This window comes from Mollisia scopiformis (genome assembly GCF_001500285.1).
Source record: "Mollisia scopiformis unplaced genomic scaffold LY89scaffold_21, whole genome shotgun sequence".
Lineage (NCBI taxonomy): Eukaryota > Fungi > Ascomycota > Leotiomycetes > Helotiales > Mollisiaceae > Mollisia > Mollisia scopiformis.
In genome coordinates, this window is record NW_017263601.1 from 689703 (window position 1) to 709258 (window position 19556).

Consider the following 19556-nt stretch of genomic DNA (forward strand, 5'->3'; position numbering starts at 1 on the left):
CATCACGTGTAGTTGGACGCCTGCAGGAAAATGGACTGCACGTCGTGACATTGACGAATCACCGTCCCACTGGCCTTTCTCATCTGAAGGAAGATACTTGCTTCGAATGCGAACGGTGAAGCATCCAGATTGCCATTCGCGGAACGAGTGATTGTGCCGGGTCAACCGAAGGCCAACTGTGCAACGCCGTAGATCTTCTCGAAGCTTTCCATGCCGTGCTCTCCGATTGAGGGATCCCGTACGCTCCTTTCAGAACTTTGAGGCGTACTGTTCGAGAAGAGAGATTGCGCTCAATCTTACTGTGTTATGGAATAGGCAATTATAAATAAAGACATGCTGGATGTTTGAATCCTCTTGCGTCTGGACTATCGACAAGGAAGAGTGTTATGCCGTCGTATTGGATAATCTGTAAAGCATGGAAATATAAATTAAAGGCGAAGAGAAGGTTGAGCCTGGGCCAGGCCAGTGCCTCCACTCAGACGCTAGTGACGAATCCGGAAGGTGTCCCCAAAGCACACCTTGCAGTGCAATTGCTTCACAGTTGAACACAATCGCTGCCGATGCTACCTTATAGCATCGAGAACGTATAACACAATGACCTCAAACTTCCACCTGAATATTGTTGTTGCACGGTCGCAGCATTGCCGGTCCCAAGAAATGGAATGGCCGTGCTCACATTGCCTCGTGGCTCCCTTCCCTTGCATCAGGATATATAATGATCCGAAGAGCTACGGCTGCGCGAGTTCCGCAAAGTATAAAAGTACCGGCGCTGCTCTTGGTCGCGTGGTGTGAGAAGTTCGTGATTCCTCTTTGGTGCTGAGTTTTGACGTTGAGTTTATCCAGTGTTGCATCGCACAGTTGCATTCGAGCACGTGGAAGAAAATACTTCACATGAGTCTGAGCTATGGATCCAGTGCTCATTGAATCCAGACGATGTTGGAATTGGAAACAGGAGGATTGCGACGACTTGTTCCTGTTGTGCTGAGGCGCACCAATTGCTTTTCAAGTGGAGATCTTGTTAATTCGAGCTTTGCGATATACTCCTTTACGTTGGCGTGGCGTTCACAATCGCAAATCTTCTATAAGCGCATATCGAAGATTATATGGTAGTACTGGGCAAAGTTGGCCCTTTCTTTTTGGATTGAATTGCTCGTTTTTGATGTCTCTTTCCTCGACGAACACACATTCATGAATCCTTTATGCGGCTTACGAGATACGATTTACGAATTCAGCCTTGGTTCCTGGGAAGCCACAAGCAAAGAAGTCTTGATTGGTTGAAGCTCCGCAGTCATCTCCCGGAACATTACCCGATCCGGGTTTCTCAATTCCGTGGATACTCAGTAATGGTCTAATTTCTAGACTTGACAACCACTTTTTGGTACAGGGATTCGAACGTAGAGCCCGCGACAAGCTCAGTGTTGCAAAGATCACATAGCATTGAGTTCAATCTCATGCTGTGAAATCGGTTGTAAGCTTGCGACTACCCTACATTGTTTCTTCATTTAGATTGTTAGGTTGGTACCTCGCGGTGATTAGTGCTCACCTCAAGGGTCGGGAGCTAAACTAGAGTCCACCGATTCTGGTATCCTCCACGTCTCTATCACTGATCAACAACCATTACTCTGTGGTTATACGTCATGTCAGCCCTGCGGCTGAGATAATCTGTTACTTAAAAACTGCCAAGCCACGCAGGATCTATCCAACCTTAATATCAAGTTCAGCCTTCTCATGCTTTCTTCGTTTTTCGTTCTTTTGTGAGGATACAGTAACTGTCGCGTCTTCTATAACAATAATGCGTTCAGTAATTTATCCTACGTATGCTTGCCTCATTGGTCTTACGGCTGCTATCACTCTTAATCCTCGCACAACTAAACATGGCTTCACGAACCCACAAACTATTCACCAGTTTCCAGACCCAACCTGGGTAGAGAACATCGCTATACGTCCAAACGGCCAGATTCTCGTCGACCTGGTCACAACTCCCGACATGTATCTTCTCGATCCGCATCCAAACTCTACTGCAACACTTATCCACAGCTTCTCCTCCGATCACGCAGTATTAGGACTCACTGAAACGACGCCCGACATGTTCCATCTGATCGCCTCAAATTTCACCCTCACGCCCCCCACCATTGCCAACGGAACAGACTCCATATGGACAGTGGACCTAACATCCTACGACCACAAAACCAACACGGGCGCCAAAATCCACCAAGTAGTCCTAATCCCCGAATCCGACCTCCTCAACGGTCTTTCAACTCTCTCTCCAGAAAAAGGTCTGATAGTAGCCGCCGATTCCTTCAAAGGTGTCATATGGCTCATCAACGTCAACACAGGAGCCTACTCCATCCTCTTTCAAGACCCAGCCCTCGCACCAACGAGCCCCGAACCTTCTGGACTTAGCGTCAATGGCATCCGAGTCCTGCCTCCATCCGCCCACAACAACGACACAGCATGGATCTACTTCGACAACACGGCCAAAGCGACCTTCAACCGGGTTCCCATCTCGCTCTCTGCTCTCAAAGCTACAGCTGCGGTCCAACAACTCGCTTCCAACATCTCTATTGATGACTTTGCGCTCGATCCAGAGAGGGGATATGCGTATGTTGCTGCGGGGGCGATTAATCAGGTCTTTCGCATTCCGTTGGAGGGTGGTACGCCAGAGTACGTGTTTGGGGGTTTGAATAGTACGGTGATTCCGAATCCGACGAGTGTGGCCGTCGCGGGGGAGGGGAGGATTTATGTTACTACCACGGGGGGCATTGAGAGTCCGGTCAATGGGACGTATAGGGAGGGTGGGAAGGTGGTTAGTTATGAGCTGGGTTGGTGATGATGGTGCAGACATGTTATAATTTATCCTTGAGTGTTGTCAGGTTTGACTTCGAATCATAACTTTTGAGCACGAGAGTAGATGAGAGTTCGTACAGCCTTTTCCGACCTGAAAGTATCCGAGCTGAGGTCGGACATCTCAAAGACGAAATAGCAAGTGCTGAAGTCAGATATTCCCCAAACTTTATTGATCAAACTTAGCAGCCAGCAAAACCCCAACACCACCAAACCCAGCTCCTCGACATGCTCTGACACCACCTCAGCCTTCGAATCTGCCAGCTACGAGTTTCTCTGACATGGTGGATCGGCCCGGACTCAAAAATATATCAGCATTCACATTCAACTAAGCCTGAAGATTTTTGCTACCATGAGTGATCAAACTTAAGCTGAACATTGACCACTTGCTTAACGTCACACGTACTATGCTTGGCATTGTACACTTCTTGCATGTTGTGGTCTCTATTCTCATCGATTTTGATGCTGCCGTGGGACATTGTAAATCCCACACATTCTCCGCTAGTCGCGCGGTCAGCGCAAAATGCAATCTGCGCTGTCTCTTTCCTGTCTCTTCCACCAACATTCTGCATTCGTCAAACATTCTTAGCTCGCTGGACATTGCACGCATATTATATCAGATCTATTCCTACCTATCCTCATGCTTCCATTCAGAATTATAGTCCTTTCTTACTCACCACCTTGCAAATCCCGCGCGATTTGCGCGTATCGCACGACTAGCGCGAAATGCGCATTCCGCGCGCTCTGCGCAATGTCTGGAAACTTTGCATACTTGTGTTTGCTGCTGCCACAGATTTGGACTTTTGCTCGACATTCTGCTTTGGTAGTGCAACTAGTTTGGTGAGCTTTATATGTAACATTGTTTTACATGATCATGAGAATGTGCTCAACTAACAATTGCAAAGGACTGCTTTCTGCGCGCCCCAACCCCGCAACTCCATGAGTTTTGAACTTACAATATTCATTTGATGTCTCGAGTATATTCATCTATCTCGTCTCAATGATGTCACTAGGTACTACTCTCCGCGATCCAAGCATGTGACTATACTAACTAGCCTCTTTAGCTCCTTCCACATTTCTAATGATATACACCTTAATCATTTTCTTTCAGCGATATCACGAATACCACACCCGCCCTCATTCGAAATGGAGTCCGCTAAGAATTCATCCACCCTCCTTCAACGAAGAACAAAACGCTTCTTTCGACAAATTCGCCCGGATGTCCAGAGGCCAAATGCACTAGAAAATTCAGTTCTGGCCAGGCTTCCCACAGAACTCCTACAACAAATCGCGAACGATCTTCCTCTCGCATCAGCCGTATCATTTTCTTTGTCTTGTCGACACGTCTATCTCTTACTCGGAACTCAGTATCTAGAAAACCTAGCAACTGCTACCTGCGATCACGAACGATTAGTATTCTTAAATCTTCTAGAATGCGATCTTCCGAGCCAAATTGTTTGCACTCCCTGCAGAAAGCTTCACGAGATCAAAAATGCCAAGAAATACATGGAGGGCAGCGGATGGCGGGAGCTTGAGCTGGATTGTCTAGGAAGCGACTGGGAAGCTATGGTTACAGATTATATCCACGATAACTTTAGCAGCACTGTCTTCAAGATGACGATGAAACATCACCGCAACTTTGGTTTCGATGCTCGGACCCGCCAGCTCTTGGATCTCTTGTCGGAAAAAACCAGTAGCCTTCCTTGGTGCGCCGGGTCCTTGGTCAGAGAATATGAAGTAAGATGTCGAATCAAGAACAGTTCCCTCTTCACCGAAAAACGCGTAACTTTCTTCGGCATCTGTCGAGATTTCGAGCGACACTCAACAGAGTTCTGGATATGCCCGCATCTTAGATGTGAATCCATAATGGGGACGCTCTGGATAGAAACATCGTGTTCGGATCTTTTACTGCAGGAATGGTCTGTGAAACTGCGTTGCGGAGAGAACATCTGCTGGGAGCTTTTTCGGTGCCGATATTGTCTGACTGAATATCAAGCTAGTGTGAAGCATGAGGTTGATTGTACTATGAAACTCACAATCACTGTCTGGAAAGATCTTGGGCAAGGGCCTGATTTCGAAGAATGGAAAGCACATCTGTTTTTTGACTGGTTGTCGATTCCACAACTGGATGCGTTTTCTGAGGAAGACATAGCGTCTGTCTTCCAGGTCAGTGAGGCAGAATTGGATCGAGGATGAAATATCGTACTTCTCATCAAAACAATCTTGTACGAACACTGATGCAGGGCGGTGACTACTCGGCTCAATTTTTGGGTCCCGTATATGCCTTTTTGTATGATGTATTTGAACAGGAGACGTTGCGGATCATTTTATCTGGTAGAGTCGGCTGCGGTAAGGTTTCGACATGATTGATGTGATCGAGTCGGCACCGCCAATCGAAGGCCGGCTTCGATATGATCTGTTGGCCGCTGAACCTGTTCCACAGTCAGTTCTGTGCTGGTCATGTTAGATATTACGTTTAAATACCTTGTCAAGTGGATCCAAACAATAAGAACAACATTAGCAGACCAGAGGTGGTATGTTCCAATGGATGAGGAGGGGCGAAAGAGAACTTACCTTAACAGCTCATCTTAGCATCATCCTGAAGCTCGCGCCATCCATCATCAGAGGTGATTAGTTGAAAAGAGAAGAAAAGGTTGATGGATGGCGCGAAACAGGACTACTACGGCGGGGTTGGTGGATGGACTCTGCGAGCGAAGCAAAAGCAAGTCTTAAGGAAGCGAAGTTGGGAATAGAACGAAAGCGGTTCAAAGTTGAGAATCTGAATGTTCAGCATAGCTCAGGAGTTCCTAAATGCAATCAACAATCATGAAGTCGTGAATGTCGGCAATAAGTGAACTTCATTGTCTCAAAATTCAAATATCCCAGAAGACCTCGGAGATTCAAGATGTATTCTCACAGCTTCTGTGCTCCTTAGTGAGCATGTAACCACTATCCATTTCAAAAAGAAACTAGCAATGCTAGTTTCAACTAGAACATTGCTACCCTGCTAAGTCCTCACCACTTCTCTGACACTGAGGTGAAGATAGGTCATATTGCAACTTCGTACATTATCCCCTCGCTTCTGAACCCCAAGTACCAAAACAGAAAAGGGGGAAACTCTGTCCAAGCGAGGGGTTGGCACTACCCCGCACTCGACATGTGTTTGTTACTCACTCAAGACCCTCGCTTGAACCTGCCTTCCCAAGCATCACTCACATCTGACTCTATTCCAACCTCTCCCTTTCGAGAAGTCCCTCAAGCACCAACCCGACATCTCCCGAGTCACCTTCCTCAAACTCCCGACACCCCGGATCAACCATTACGCGCTGTGGCTGGTGCCGCCGAGCTCGCTCGCTCGCTTGCAGCCGCAGAAAATCTATGCACGAGAGAAACGAAAAGCTGCAATTGTGCTTGGTCAGCTGGAGTGACGCACTTGCATCGAAATGTCATGATACGTACATTGAGCGCAAAGACATGTTGGGAAAGTGTAATGTCCAATTGATAGGCTATTGAGATGCTGGAGGCGTATTTGTGAGTGCTGATGAAGAAAGGAGTTGATGAGGCACATTTTCGGGCTTACATTCCGTCGGCCAAGAGATCTTTCGGGCATAAATCGGGTTTAAGGACATGACAACCCCACCCTTTCAAAGCTTGATTTCAAATGAGACGAATCAGAAGCATGGAGTTGGACCCGGAAATGTCAAGAGTGGTTCCCCTCTCGTCTTCCCTTGACGCGGCGGGAGCCAGAGCTGTCGCCGTCGGCCGAGTTAAGAGTGACGAGCAGGGGCGACGACGAGTGGAGAGCATGGGAAACGTGCGGAATTCTTTGCGGCAGGGTTTAGAGATGTCTTTCTCACCTCTCTTTGAATGAGTGGTATGGAGATTACCAAGCGCGTTTGGACGGATATATGAAGAGCTTAAGGACGGATGGTATGCTGTTGCTGGAAATCTTGGATATCGAACGACATTGAAGCTTCACCCCACCAGTCGAGGGCACCAAGAGGTGGACAAAAACACAATGGCAGATATCAGCGAGAAGTACGATGAAGACAAGACGGTCTCTCCAACGGATGATTCGACGCTCGATCTTCCTACGAACAAAGAATGGGCGCCCATATCTGGGACAGGATCGAGGGTAAATAGTCGCTCGAATTCCCGCGCAAGAGGAGGCTCGATGTCTCTGCGCTCAGTCAGTCGAACGAGATCACATAATGGGTATGGATGCGACGATAATGACGATGAGGATACCACAGAAGGCGAGACTGGGGATGTAGAAGGAGGCGCTGCAGAGAAGGACCCGTTCGAAGTTCACTGGGATAATGGTGATGATGATCCGCTGTGCCCTAGGAGTATGACATTGGCGAGGAAATGGCTGATAGTAATTATCGTCAGCGCCAGTTCGCTTTGCGTGTAAGTAAATATAATTTTCTTGTGGTTGGGGGATTGAGGTTCTTTTCAACGGCATCGTGGTTCGGACGTCCGGGGTAGGCGTTTTAGGCTGGACTCAGAATAAGCAAAAGGCTGCAAAAGGAAACTGGACTGGGGAATTGGTTGGAGATATTTCAATGATGCTGACTGCATTACAGGACATGCACATCCTCTATTTACACTTCGACTTATGCTCAAACTGAGAAATACTTCCACATTTCGAGGGAAGTTGCAACATTGGGTCTTTCCCTCTTCATTATGGGCTTGGGAATTGGCCCAATGTTACTGGGACCTCTTTCGTAAGTTGACCAATCGACGTCTAAATCCAGATACTGACTGCGCAAAAGAGAATTCTATGGCCGTCGTCCCATATATCTTGTTTCGTTTTCAATGTTCATCATCTGGATCATCCCTTCAGCCGTGGCCCACAACATCCAAACGATGCTAATTGCACGCTTCATTGACGGACTCTCAGGATCTGCGTTCCTTTCCGTTGCAGGTGGAACTGTGGGAGACATGTTCAATCGGGAGACGCTTCAGCTTCCCATGCTGATATACACGGGATCGCCGTTCATCGGGCCATCGATCGGCCCGCTCATTGGTGGCTTTATTAACCAGTACACGTACTGGAGATGGACGTACTATGTTCTGCTTATCTGGTCAGGAACAAATCTTGCTATGATTGCTCTCTTCGTTCCTGAGACTTACCATCCTGTGCTGTTACGAAATAAAGCTCGAAAGCTTCGCAAAGAGACCGGAGATGAGCGATGGAAGGCTCCAATGGAGAAAATGAACAAGTCGATACCCAGAACCATTGCGTACTCCTTACTTCGGCCAGCTCAGCTCCTCATATTTGAGCCAATGGTACTCAACCTCTGCTTATTCTCAGCTATTCTTCTAGGCATATTGTATTTGTTCTTCGGAGCTTTCCCGCTTGTCTTTGAGGGAAACCATGGCTTTACTTTGTCCCAGACAGGAATGTCATTCCTGGGCATCTTTGTTGGCATGGTTCTGGGGTCGTTCACAGATCCAATCTGGCACAAGAACTATCAGAGACTAATCAAGCAGCGGGAAGAGAGGACGGGCGAAATCGGCGGGAGTGAGCCCGAGTATCGACTGCCGCCCGCGATCGCGGGCGCTATTCTCGTACCTACAGGTCTCTTCATGTTCGCATGGACGACTTACAGTTCGGTCCACTGGATTGTGCCTATTATCGGCTCGTGTATTTTTGGAATTGGGTAAGTCATTTCTTCAACATCCCGCTTTCAGACAAGGCTTTCGATCTGCGGCGTGATGGCTACGCTCGAGCGCAAGTGGCGTTCAACACGAGCGGCGTACCTGCATCTCGACTCTCAGCTTCGATGATTATGGCTTCAACTCCCTTGCAGAAGTTTTACTCTTCTTCCACACTCATACTGTAGCCTTTCATCACGGCTTGGAAATCAGAGCACTTTCTGTATATCACACATACATGATGCATTACATATGCACGTGCCGTCACACAAGAGTGGCATCAGATGGCTAACATGGAACGCGTAGGACATTGCTGGTCTTCAGTGGCGTTTTCACCTTCTTGGTTGATGCTTATCCGCTGTATGCGGCCTCTGCCTTGGCCGCCAATAGCTTTGCGAGGTCCAGCTTTGGTGGTATGTAGAACCTCAAGATTTGTCACGTTCCCTACGATTCGAAAGCTGATGATCCAATAGCCGTCTTCCCCCTATTCGGTGTGCAAATGTATCACAAGTTGGGCGATCAATGTGAGCATCTCTGTTGAAGGATCTTCATTAGGCAATTGCTGACTTTGTGAACTTCAGGGGCTACGAGTCTTCTGGCTTTCTTGACTGTAGCCATGATGCCCTTCCCATATCTCTTTTTCAAATATGGGAAGAAGATTAGAGGAAAGAGTCGCTTTGCGACAGGTTGATCTAAATATTTTCTTTCTATATATATGGTAGATGTTAGATTTGCGATACTTCTAGACTTCTAGATGTTCGACAGGCATAGCGAGATTTTATACAACATCAAAAGGGCGAAATTATAGGAAACCAAAATGAATCTATACCGCATTACCATCGTCCACACCCCACCCATCATCTGTTTGAGACCTGTTTCGATTCAACCGAAATCCCAATACCATGACCCCAGGTCCCTGCAGAAGGTTACCGTCGCACAGCATAACCAACTCCAGTCCCAGCGGTCATCTGACAGCAAAACACAAAAGCCACGAACCATGACTGCTGAAACTCAAAAAATCCCCCACAACGTGATTGCCCCTTTCACTCTGCGCCTCGATCGCAAAGCGTCCCAATCGCAGTGGCTTCTCTTCACACCCCCATACCGCAATCATAACACACAAACACAAGAGAGAGAGCAACTCCGATGCCGTCCCTCCATGCAGAGCAAGAAATGCCTCGTCTCTCGTTACCATTACCGAGATGCCGAGTAACATCCCTCGTTTTCCTCCCAATCAATTTTCCTGTCGCGGATGGGCGATCGTGGCGTTCTGGTTGTCCAGGATTGCACGTTCACTCACAACCCAATGCTCACATCCTGGAACCAAGGACAAGGAGAGATGGGAAGGGCATGTGACCTCGCATTTGTAATATTTGTGCGACGACGACCTGCTGCTGCTGGGTCTGGATTGTCCCATTGGAATGGGTATCACATTCTCTACCTTCTGCTACTGAGATCATTATTGCTCGACTTTTTTTTAACTGTAAACAAATCATCAACAGAGAAGATTGCGTTGGGTACCCTGGCGGTCCTGTATGCAGAAAGTGTAAGCGATGGTGGAGAGGTGTGGCTGAGGAAGGAGCCTGTCGCCCGGAGCGAGGCAAACCCAAAGCTCTGACTGAGACTCTTCCTGAATTGCCTCTGCTGCGAGCAAAGAAATTTATTCCACTTTGCGCAACCACCACAACGTGCTGCCACGCGCAAAGAGACATTCCCAAACACATCTCTCAATTTCAAATCGTGATACTACCTACGCCTCTTGTCTCCCAAAAATCTTCCAAGCGCGGCCTTCCCGTGCCGTCAAGTACAGTATCAGAGGGAAGCTGTGCGCATAATCCGCCCAAGTCGAAATTTGAACTTTCTCCTCGACGCTAACCCCGCCTCTCCACCCTCCAACATCCTCAGCTCTAATTGACCTTTCTCAATTGCTCAGCAACACTCGAAATTCCTTCCCCCCTATTTTCACGACCTCCTCCATCCTACCCTCCTACCCTATGTCGAGAAGAGCGAGTTACCACTCCTGTCACTAGTCGGACAATATTCCTGCGAGTCCCTAATCCACCTCTAGATACAGCTACAGCTCTCGGCCATTGGAACAAAACGATACGATACGATACGAACCCCCAGATCCTTGACTGGGCATCAATGCCATATTTGCAGCGAGAGAAGGACACTAGTGTCGGATAGCTGCAGCAGAATCGCGTTGCACAGCATTGAGGAGGTGCAAGGCCGAAGCAGCAGAGATAGACGCAGACGCAGCAGGCATTGAAGCCTTTCCTTCCCAATTACGCAAGCCCTCCCAGCCCGCGGCGGAGTCACCCAAGATTCGAGGCTTGGGGGCGCGTGATCCCTGGTCTGCTCTCGAGAGAGTAGAAGTGGGGTGCAAGAGGAGCAGAGGAGCCGGCTGTATTGATCGCCGATTGGCAATCAGAGACGTGGCTCTCTGGTGTCGTGCGAGGGACGTCGTGCGGTTGCGTTGCTACCTTCTCAGTTGGGGAAATACACAAGTGATTGGCAATTGGGAGTTGGGTGGGACTAAGCTGAGTGAGGGTTTGGGAAAGCTGAGAGAGGGAACAGGAAGAGGATAGGAGGAACCACCACCAGAGAGGAGCTGCATGCGAACGCGTGCCTGTGTGCAAGTAGGCACGCGGCGAAACGTGGGTGGGAGTCAGAATATTTGCGGGTACGTGCTTTTGCGGTGCCCTTTTCTGGGAGTTATCCGCTTGTGGGTGGCGGCGCATTGAAAAGGTATTTTCGGGAAGATAGAATCGAGTGCCAGTTGGGTTGCTAGGGATAGACGGGTAAGACCGTTTGTTTGAGCGCCGTGGGGAAAATCACACATTCTCTGGAACCGGACTCCAGATTGAGAGATTGGGGGATATTTCGAGGTTTCGCTTCTGGGAAGCTGAACTGTGTGTGGGTGAAGGGAAACAAGGTGTGCATTGTTCGTGCACCACCGAGCGGCTCACGGCACCCACCAACCCTTGCCTCCCTGCTCTGCGTCTTGTGTGACGGAGCCTCCTGCGGCAGGGCACCTTCCTGGGCTATTGGCGAGGGAGAAATCGACTGGGGTTCTTATTGATTTGAGTTGACGAGGTGTGGTTTCGCAGGCTCGACCTAGTCGTGGACAAGATAACCCTAAAGTGGGTTAATATAAGACAGCATGTCGGGAGATACTGAGGTAGATGATCCTGAGGTTTCGGATGGCGCCTCGGAGAATGAGTATAGTGATCATGAGCAAGAGCCCGATGTTGTAGGCAAAGAGGAGGACGATAATTCGGATATGGCCGAGCAGAAGTTCAACGTTGATGAGAATGGCAAGGCGGCCGGATCGACAGCAACAAAGCCAAAGCTTGATCCGAAAGATCCATTGAGGCCGAGGAGGAAGAAAGCAAGACGAGCTTGCTTTGCCTGTCAAAGAGCTCACTTGACATGTGGTATGTTTGCTTCTTTTCCCTGCAGCTGGGACCCTCTCCAACCACCCCGCGGTCTTTGCTCTCTGTCAGAAGTATAAATTTTAACGTTCTGCCTAGGTGATGAGCGTCCTTGTCAACGTTGTATCAAGCGTGGTCTCGCTGATGCTTGTCAAGATGGTGTCAGAAAGAAGGCAAAGTATCTCCACGATGCTCCTCCAGAAGCTCTTCGACCTGTTTTAGGCCCGAATTACAATCAAGTCAACAGCAATAACAGAACAAGCAACAACGGGCCCACCGTAATCAATACCACTACATCAGAAACTTCACCGAACGTCGGTGGAGGGTTCTTCACGCAGGCCGATACTTCACCATCATATCCCATCTTCACAACTCAGCAGAATCCTATGCCTCCTCCACTTCAGTCGAGATTGTCTTATGGCAGTCAACAGTCTCCGATATCTCCAACATTCCAGCAACTGAATCGACAGAACTCATTGCAGAGTTTATCAATGCCTCAAGTATCCAATGATGTACAGCCATTTGGCGGGGCATTGTTTGATCCCAGCAATCCGGCTCTATTCAACTTTGACCTCGAGGGCTTGAATTTTGGCAACCACTACGGTGCATTGGAGTTTGGCATGTTAGGACACATGGCTTCAGGATCTGCTGAAACACCACCGAAAGACCAGTCTGGATCAATTTCTTCGCAAGGAATGGGCGATGTGAGCTTCAATAATGGAGCCGTCTTCGGCAACAACATGAACCAGTATGGAGGATTGTATGGGCAGGATGTGATGCAAGATTTCCAGATGCCATACGTTCACCACGGTCTACCGCATGCATACGCTATTGCAGCTGGTCCTACGAGTCACCACAGTCCGAGCACAGATGCAAGTCCAGGGGCAAGTGGCATGGGTTTTGATAGTTCACCGACAACGACGAACTACACGCCAAGCACAACACCACATCCTTCTAGCGCCTCCCAAAGACCTGCAAAGCGACAAGACACAAAGTCCATGTCAGGCAAGTTTGGGCCCGCCGCTGTTCTTGGCAAACGTACTCGAGATCCTTCATCAATCTACGATACCGTCCATGAGCCCTATCCCTATACGTCTGGCTTTCATAGCCTCACGGCTTTCCTCCAACGCCGCTTTTCTGCCACAAAGACTCTTCGAATCGCCAAATCACTAGCTTCTATCCGGCCATCATTCATCTCGTGTACGAAGACTCTGAATCGACAAGATTTGATCTTCATGGAGAAGTGTTTCCAACGGACTCTTTTCGAGTACGAGGACTTCATGCTCAACTGCTGTACACCGACTCTAGTATGTCGTCGAACAGGCGAAGTCGCAGCTGTGAATAAGGAGTTTACACTCTTGACTGGCTGGAAGAAAGATGTCTTACTTGGCAAAGAACCAAATCTGAATATCAACACCGGGAAGAGTAGTTCTGAGAGCTCTGGACTGAATAGTCTCAACAATACAGGTCGAGCTGGTCTGGCAACTCCCAGGATGCGACCACTCAGCTTGTCGGAACAGCAGACGAAGGAAGGAAGACCTCAGCCGGTATTCCTTGCCGAACTATTAGATGATGACAGTGTGATAGAGTTCTACGAAGACTTTGCTCGATTGGCGTTCGCAGATACTAGAGGAAGCGTTACGACACGATGTAGGTTACTCAAATACCAGACCAAAGACGGAGAAAGCCAGTCGCCAGAGCAGAAACAAGAGGAGATCAATAGAAATAAGAAGAGAGAAGTGAGTGGTGGTATTGGTGGAATGGGGAATAGAGTAAGAGAGATTGATGGCGAACATGGAATTGGCAGGTTGGAGAAAGATGGGAAGATGGATTGTAGTTATTGTTGGACGGTCAAGAGGGATGTTTTTGATATCCCGATGTTGATTGTTATGAACGTGAGTACTTCCTCTGCGCTTCATCTCAAGATGCAATGCTAACTATGCTACAGTTCCTACCTTGCATCTAAACCCCGTAGCTGATTCAATCGAACCAGAGAAGGAAAATCAACACGACATACACAGAAACACTGCATGGGCACGGCGAAGAACGGTTTCCGATGACGTTTTTATATTGAATTGGGCATAGGCTTGGCTGGGGGTTATGCATGGAAGGAAATGGGAAACTTACAGGATATGACGCTCTGCAATGAGCTTGGGTGGCGTTCTGGCTTTCTTGTGTCTTTTTTGGAGGGTTTTCACTCACATATTGCATGGGAGAGAATGACCATACGATGAGATGGCTGCGTGGTGTGGATATTTGCATTGGTCCTTCTTCCGAAAGGAGGGGGGCCGCGTACATGCTTGTTTTCTTCAATACAAAATTATGTGATGCCTTGTAAAGATTATTTTGGTTGGTGAATGAGTTGTGATTGTGAGGTTTGTGATTATGAATTTGTGAGGGGTGGTTTGAGAGTGACGGGAGGAAGAGTTCAGCCTCGCGCCCGTTGTCGGGTCGGGTCAAACATCCTTCCGCAATAATGATGTATGACAGCCTTGCAGAAATCCAGCCCACCTTCAATTTATCTTTCAACCCCTCCATCTTCAACACAACTCACTATCCGCTTTATTACTCACCACCTCATCGGCATTCCCTCAGCGATTAATTGTTAAGAGACTCTAGATCAGAAGAGCCCGAACATCCTCAAAAGTAATCCACCAAAATGCGACGCCCCGACGCCCCTCGACCAGAAATCATCGGCGACGACAGCGGACCCACGAAACCCTTCCCCCTCCGCATGGGCGGGCAAGTCGTCCAAGGCTTCGGACGCGGCAGTAAAGAAGTTCGTCCTCTCCTCTCCTCTCCTCTCCTCCCCCTTTCAACAGAACGCTAACCACCCCAAAGCTCGGAATCCCCACCGCAAACCTCCCCGTCGACACAGCGCCCTGGATCGCCTCCGCAGACTCCGGCGTCTACTTCGGCTGGTCCTCCATCCAACTCCCGCCCGACCACCCCTCCCTCTCCCCCTCCGGGCCCGAAATCTCATCAACCACCTTCCCAACCACTGTCCCGTACCCGTCCGCAGCGGTGCAGGTCCCGCCCGCGAAGCAGAAGGAGGGATGGAGGATCTACCCAATGGTGATGAGTATCGGGTTCAACCCGTTCTATGGCAATACGGTGAGAAGTGCAGAGGTGCATGTCATGCATGGGTTCGGGAGGGACTTTTATGGGTGCGAGATGAGGGTTGTGGTGTTGGGGTACATTAGGCCCGAGTATGATTATGAGAGTTTGGGGAAGTTGGTCGAGGATATTGGGTGTGATATTGAGGTTACGGGACGGAGTTTGGGGAGGGAGAGGTGGGGAAATAGGGAGGCGGGGGTGGATGGGTGGTTGTGGGGGGAGGAGGAAGAGGGGAGGGGGGAGAGTGTGCTTTGAAAATGAGGGAGGGTGGGTGTGTGTGCGGTTTTGGTGGTTTGGCGTGGAAAGGATAGAGAAATGGGATATAGATTATTGGGAATTGAAGCAAGTCTGTTTTTAATGAGATGTTGTGGTTTGAAAGCTTGAGAAGATTTGAAAACTTGGGGAGATTTCAAATAGGGTTACAAGAAGAGTGATTATGAAGAGTAAAGTGGCTAATAAAAGGAGAATAGTTAGCAAGGGGAGAGTAATCTACAAGATGAGAGTGATCAAAAAAAGGAGAGTGATTAACAAGAAAAAGTAACTAATAAGAAGAGAGTGTTTAGCGAGAGTAAAATAATAGTCCAAAGTTGAGTAACTATCACAGACTACATGCTCGTTTTGTCTATCTGATTTTCAATCTATAAACGCAACAAAAACCCGACAACAAGAATATTAACAAGACGACATCTTTTTGACTTGGCAATAGCACAATAGATGACAACAGCACAATGATTGACAATAACACAAAGATTGACAACCCCAACATCGAGCAAAGTTACACAACTCCCAAATTCTGACAAAGAAAATACTCAAGCCCGGCGCCGCGTGAGAACCCGGCTACACAGGGCCACACAGACGGCCAACCGATGTAGCTCACTGTACATGGTTGTTATCGGTATGAAGAAGAAGACAAAGAGGGTAGAAGACGGAGTTTATATAGACTCCGCGCCGATCTGACTCGGCCCGCTGTGACTGATTCTCATTCACCTTCTAGCCATATTCACTTTTTGGGGATAGTTTCTGCTTTTTAGGGACGGTATTCACTTTCAAGAGGCGAGATTCACAAATATACCATGTTTCCGACGAGTTAGACTACACGAACAATAGATGTACTTAATCTCTGGATCACTTATATTGTACGAACAATATTTACTACAAATGTAACAAGTTTCCAGACAACTTACACTGTACGAACAATAGATATACTTAATCTCTGGACGATCTACAATGTACGGACAATACTTACCAACAAATATACCCTGATTCAGGACGAACTTACTCAATCACTCTCACCCAGACACAGATTCACCACCCCTCAATCCCTAAACCAACAAACAAAAGGAGAATACTACACGTGGCCCCGCAGCAGCAGCAGCGGGAACATACATCTGCATCGAGATCCGGATTTGTGGTAAGACAGACAGCCGGGACAGGGGAATCGGGATGTTGCAGGTGTTGTGGATTCTGGATTGGGATTGGGAGGCGTTTGTAAGAAGTACCAAGTGAGTGAGTGAGACATGAAAAGGGGGGGGGGTTGGTGTTCTGGAGGATTAAGCGAGGATTTGCATCGTGAGGTTTGGATGCACTTTTCGTGATAAAACCTGACGGATCTGGATCTGCCGACCTGATGGAGTATTGGATACATCAATAAAAATAAATGTTTCTTCATTAATAACTTTATCGCATACAAAATTCCCCATCCCAAACTCACCCAAAAACCGAAGTTCTAAGTTCCAAACACCCAACCCGACCCGACCCACTAAACGCACGCCCCTCTAGCGTACCCGCCATCCCTAAAACCACCCCTGCGACCAGCCTTCCCTCACCACCAACGCATCGACAGAAAAAAAAGAAGATGGCAGGACAGCAGCGAGGTTGGGTCGAGGATCACTACTACAAGAGCTTCGTGCTCGAGGTAGGAGGAGTTCTCTTTCTTCTTCATACGATTTTACCATTGACGAAAGTTACGACTTGAGAAATACTCAGCAGACAGAGAGAAGGTTGTTTGTTTGGTTCAGCCTTGTTGTTGTTGACGATTGAAGAGAGAGAGGTATGTCAACCAACCCGATGCGATGATGAGAGGAGATAGGATGAGAGCTGACTTGCTGGCAGATATTATCTACTTCTCAATTCCATCTATTCCATCACCCGACACGAATCTTCCTCACCGCACAAGCACACAAGCACACACACCTCACAACCACCTGCCCAACACCATCTCACCAGCCAACATCCCTCCACGCACAACATAACACCCAAACCCCACGGACCGCGAAAATGACACAAGAAAACGACGTGATAGCGATAATAATCGTCGTCCTCTTCGTCATCCTCACCCTGATCGCCTTCGCCATCTACAGACTGGTGTCCATCGCGCGCGGCAGCGTCGTGAGCAGTAGTAGCGGCAGCGGGAGCGGGAGCGGGAGTTCGAGGAGTTTGGTTGATGATTGATCTTCTTGAGAGGAATGGGAAAAAGGAAGTTTGGACGAGATGAGATAATGACTGTTGATATGAAAAGATGGGGCGGGCATTTTTCGGTGTATATATAGATTACGTGGCATGGCATGGCGTTGTGGATAGGATTGGTTTATACAGCAGTAGATATCCTCTTGGAAGGAGTATCGATTTCGATAAGAATGAAAGATTACATACATACATACATACACATTCTCATGGATGATGATTTCGGGTTTTTGCGATTCCATTACAGACAGCGGGAAAATGTAGTACGATGAAGAAATAAAAAGAAGCAGCGCAAGGTTTTCTGTACACTACAAGTATAGGAGGCAAGCAATGATGACAATCCGAGCATTGAAGAAATCCCCAGATAGACGCCAATCCGCCCCATGCTACCAGGTCCCACCAGCCATGTATCCATCCATCCATCCCACCTAACAAAAGAAAGCATGTAATGGCAGAGTTTCCCAGAGCTACTCCAAGATGAGTAGCTGGCAAAGCTCTTCGTACCCGTTTTTCTGCGCCTCGTCTCTATCCAAGCTTAAGCCATGATGTGCTAAGCTATGTCTCATAGTCACTCGTTCCCCATCAAATCATCCTTCCTCGTTGGAGGTATCTAGTGGTAGCCATTACTGGCTTCATAAGTTGGTCCTAAGCCACGTCGAGAGTATGCGGAGCTACCTTCCTCGAAATAGGGGTGCATGCATGCCTGCTTAGCAGAGATACGGCCGGCAGGATCATAGACGAGCATGTGTTCGAGGAGGTCAAGTCCCTTCTCGTCAAGATTCGAGCACAATGGGATTGACTCGTCACGGATCCATTTAGGAAACGATGTCTTGAAATCGGGAAAGCAGGTCTTGTCACTGACTCCTGGCCAGTCGGCTTCAGTTGGTGTACCTAGAAGCCTGAAAACGTTAACAGAGGTCTGCGAAAAAAGGGGGTAGAGTGCGTACTTGAAGATCTTGAAAATCTCGTCAATCTCGGAATCTCCTGGGAAGAGAGGTTTTCGGGTGCACATCTCAGCAAAAATACATCCGACAGACCACATATCAACACCAGTAGAGTATTGTCGGCCACCAAGCAAGATCTCTGGGGATCGATACCACAGAGTAACAACCTCGTGAGTGTATGTGCGCAGGGGGACACCAAAGGCACGCGCAAGACCGAAATCAGCCAACTTGAGATTGCCTTCACGGTCAATCAGAAGGTTCTGCGGCTTGAGATCACGGTGCAAGATGCGATGGCTATGGCAATACCTAACACCCTCACACAATTGGCTCATGAACTTCTTAACCATCGCGTCTCCCAACCCAAGACGTCCCAAGTCTGGACCAGAGCCCTCGGGCAGTGCCTTGCCTCTGCCACCATCACTGACAGGAAGAGCTTCCATATATTTCTTCAAGTCGAGGTCGAGGAACTCGAAAACTAGGTATAGCTTGTGGCCATCGGCATGTACGATGTTGAAGAGGCGGACGATGTTCGGGTCGTTCATCTCCTTAAGGAGAGAGATCTCGCGAATGGCGGTACTAGGCACTCCTTCATCCTCTGCCTCAAGACGGATCTTCTTGAGCGCAACAATTCGTCCTGGATGAAGGAGATCTCGAGCCTTGTAGACGACACCGTATGTGCCTGCGCAGAACAAAGTAAGCAAGGGAGGCCGCGTCGTGCATGGGACTATGCGGCTCGGCTGCAGGCATTGACTAACCTTCTCCAATCTTCTCCAACTTCTGGTAGTTCTCCATGGTGGAATATGTCGATTGCTGAGATTCAAAGGAGTGTGGAGGAGTAATGGATGCAGGTAAATCTGCTTCTCGAGGGTCGTGGTGGGGGCGGTGAACCTAAGGAGGGGTAGTCTTTGTTGACTAAATCGGCATCGAGGTCGCAAGGGAATCGTTACAGGAGTCGAAGGTCGAAAATGGAATTGTCGTGCTCGAGAGTCGAAACGGTTTTGTCGTCGAGGTCCTGGGGTTGAAGGTCGAAGTGTCGCTGCGTTGTCAATAATAAACAAAAGTTTGGCGCGAAAGTCAACATGGAGAACGCGAA

General features: G+C 48.4%; 7 protein-coding genes across 7 annotated transcripts; 6 read left to right on the forward strand and 1 right to left on the reverse strand.

Moving 5' to 3' along the window:
- Positions 1-1891: 1891 nt before the first annotated feature.
- LY89DRAFT_542018 (uncharacterized protein) lies at positions 1892-2821 on the forward strand (the record flags this gene model as incomplete). The annotated part of the gene is made up of 1 exon (XM_018208189.1): positions 1892-2821. A coding segment is annotated over one exon (930 nt), but the record flags the coding sequence as incomplete, so codon positions are not given.
- A 1169-nt stretch (positions 2822-3990) lies between these two features.
- LY89DRAFT_722097 (uncharacterized protein) lies at positions 3991-5210 on the forward strand (the record flags this gene model as incomplete). The annotated part of the gene is made up of 2 exons (XM_018218704.1): positions 3991-5010; positions 5088-5210. The coding sequence occupies 2 exons, from the start codon at positions 3991-3993 to the stop codon at positions 5208-5210; spliced, it is 1143 nt and encodes a 380-aa protein (XP_018066849.1).
- A 2770-nt stretch (positions 5211-7980) lies between these two features.
- Positions 7981-9347, forward strand: LY89DRAFT_688172 (MFS general substrate transporter). Its single transcript, XM_018215652.1, has 4 exons — positions 7981-8510; positions 8812-8918; positions 8979-9029; positions 9087-9347. Exons 1-4 carry the CDS (start codon positions 8062-8064, stop codon positions 9194-9196), a joined length of 717 nt encoding a protein of 238 aa, XP_018066850.1. The 5' UTR covers positions 7981-8061; the 3' UTR covers positions 9197-9347.
- Positions 9348-11668: 2321 nt separating this feature from the next.
- On the forward strand, positions 11669-13876 carry LY89DRAFT_593120 (uncharacterized protein; the record flags this gene model as incomplete). Its single annotated transcript, XM_018209732.1, has 2 exons — positions 11669-11942; positions 12039-13876. The coding sequence occupies 2 exons, from the start codon at positions 11669-11671 to the stop codon at positions 13874-13876; spliced, it is 2112 nt and encodes a 703-aa protein (XP_018066851.1).
- Positions 13877-14443: 567 nt separating this feature from the next.
- On the forward strand, positions 14444-15311 carry LY89DRAFT_785843 (riboflavin kinase; the record flags this gene model as incomplete). Its single annotated transcript, XM_018222929.1, has 2 exons — positions 14444-14718; positions 14781-15311. Exons 1-2 carry the CDS (start codon positions 14599-14601, stop codon positions 15309-15311), a joined length of 651 nt encoding a protein of 216 aa, XP_018066852.1. The 5' UTR covers positions 14444-14598.
- A 1580-nt stretch (positions 15312-16891) lies between these two features.
- LY89DRAFT_688177 (uncharacterized protein) lies at positions 16892-17860 on the forward strand. The gene is made up of 2 exons (XM_018215653.1): positions 16892-17106; positions 17169-17860. Exon 2 carries the CDS (start codon positions 17334-17336, stop codon positions 17505-17507), a length of 174 nt encoding a protein of 57 aa, XP_018066853.1. The 5' UTR covers positions 16892-17106; positions 17169-17333; the 3' UTR covers positions 17508-17860.
- LY89DRAFT_722101 (cell division control protein 2) lies at positions 17671-19524 on the reverse strand. The gene is made up of 3 exons (XM_018218705.1): positions 19219-19524; positions 18467-19142; positions 17671-18418 (listed from the first exon to the last, which is right to left on the reverse strand). Exons 1-3 carry the CDS (start codon positions 19253-19255, stop codon positions 18130-18132), a joined length of 1002 nt encoding a protein of 333 aa, XP_018066854.1. The 5' UTR covers positions 19256-19524; the 3' UTR covers positions 17671-18129.
- Between the last annotated feature and the right edge of the window lie 32 nt (positions 19525-19556).

Excerpts from the sequence above, each read along its gene's own strand:
- LY89DRAFT_722101 (XM_018218705.1), bottom strand. The coding sequence starts at position 19,255 with ATGGAGAACTACCAGAAGTTGGAGAAGATTGGAGAAG. Across the intron at positions 19,143-19,218 it reads GTTGGAGAAGATTGGAGAAG|GCACATACGGTGTCGTCTAC; the intron begins GTTAGTCAATGC and ends TGTTCTGCGCAG. Across the intron at positions 18,419-18,466 it reads GAGATTTTCAAGATCTTCAA|GCTTCTAGGTACACCAACTG; the intron begins GTACGCACTCTA and ends TAACGTTTTCAG.
- LY89DRAFT_688177 (XM_018215653.1), top strand. The coding sequence starts at position 17,334 with ATGACACAAGAAAACGACGTGATAGCGATAATAATCGTCGTCCTCTTC.
- LY89DRAFT_688172 (XM_018215652.1), top strand. The coding sequence starts at position 8,062 with ATGAACAAGTCGATACCCAGAACCATTGCGTACTCCTTACTTCGGCCA. Across the intron at positions 8,919-8,978 it reads TGCGAGGTCCAGCTTTGGTG|CCGTCTTCCCCCTATTCGGT; the intron begins GTATGTAGAACC and ends ATGATCCAATAG. Across the intron at positions 9,030-9,086 it reads TCACAAGTTGGGCGATCAAT|GGGCTACGAGTCTTCTGGCT; the intron begins GTGAGCATCTCT and ends TGTGAACTTCAG.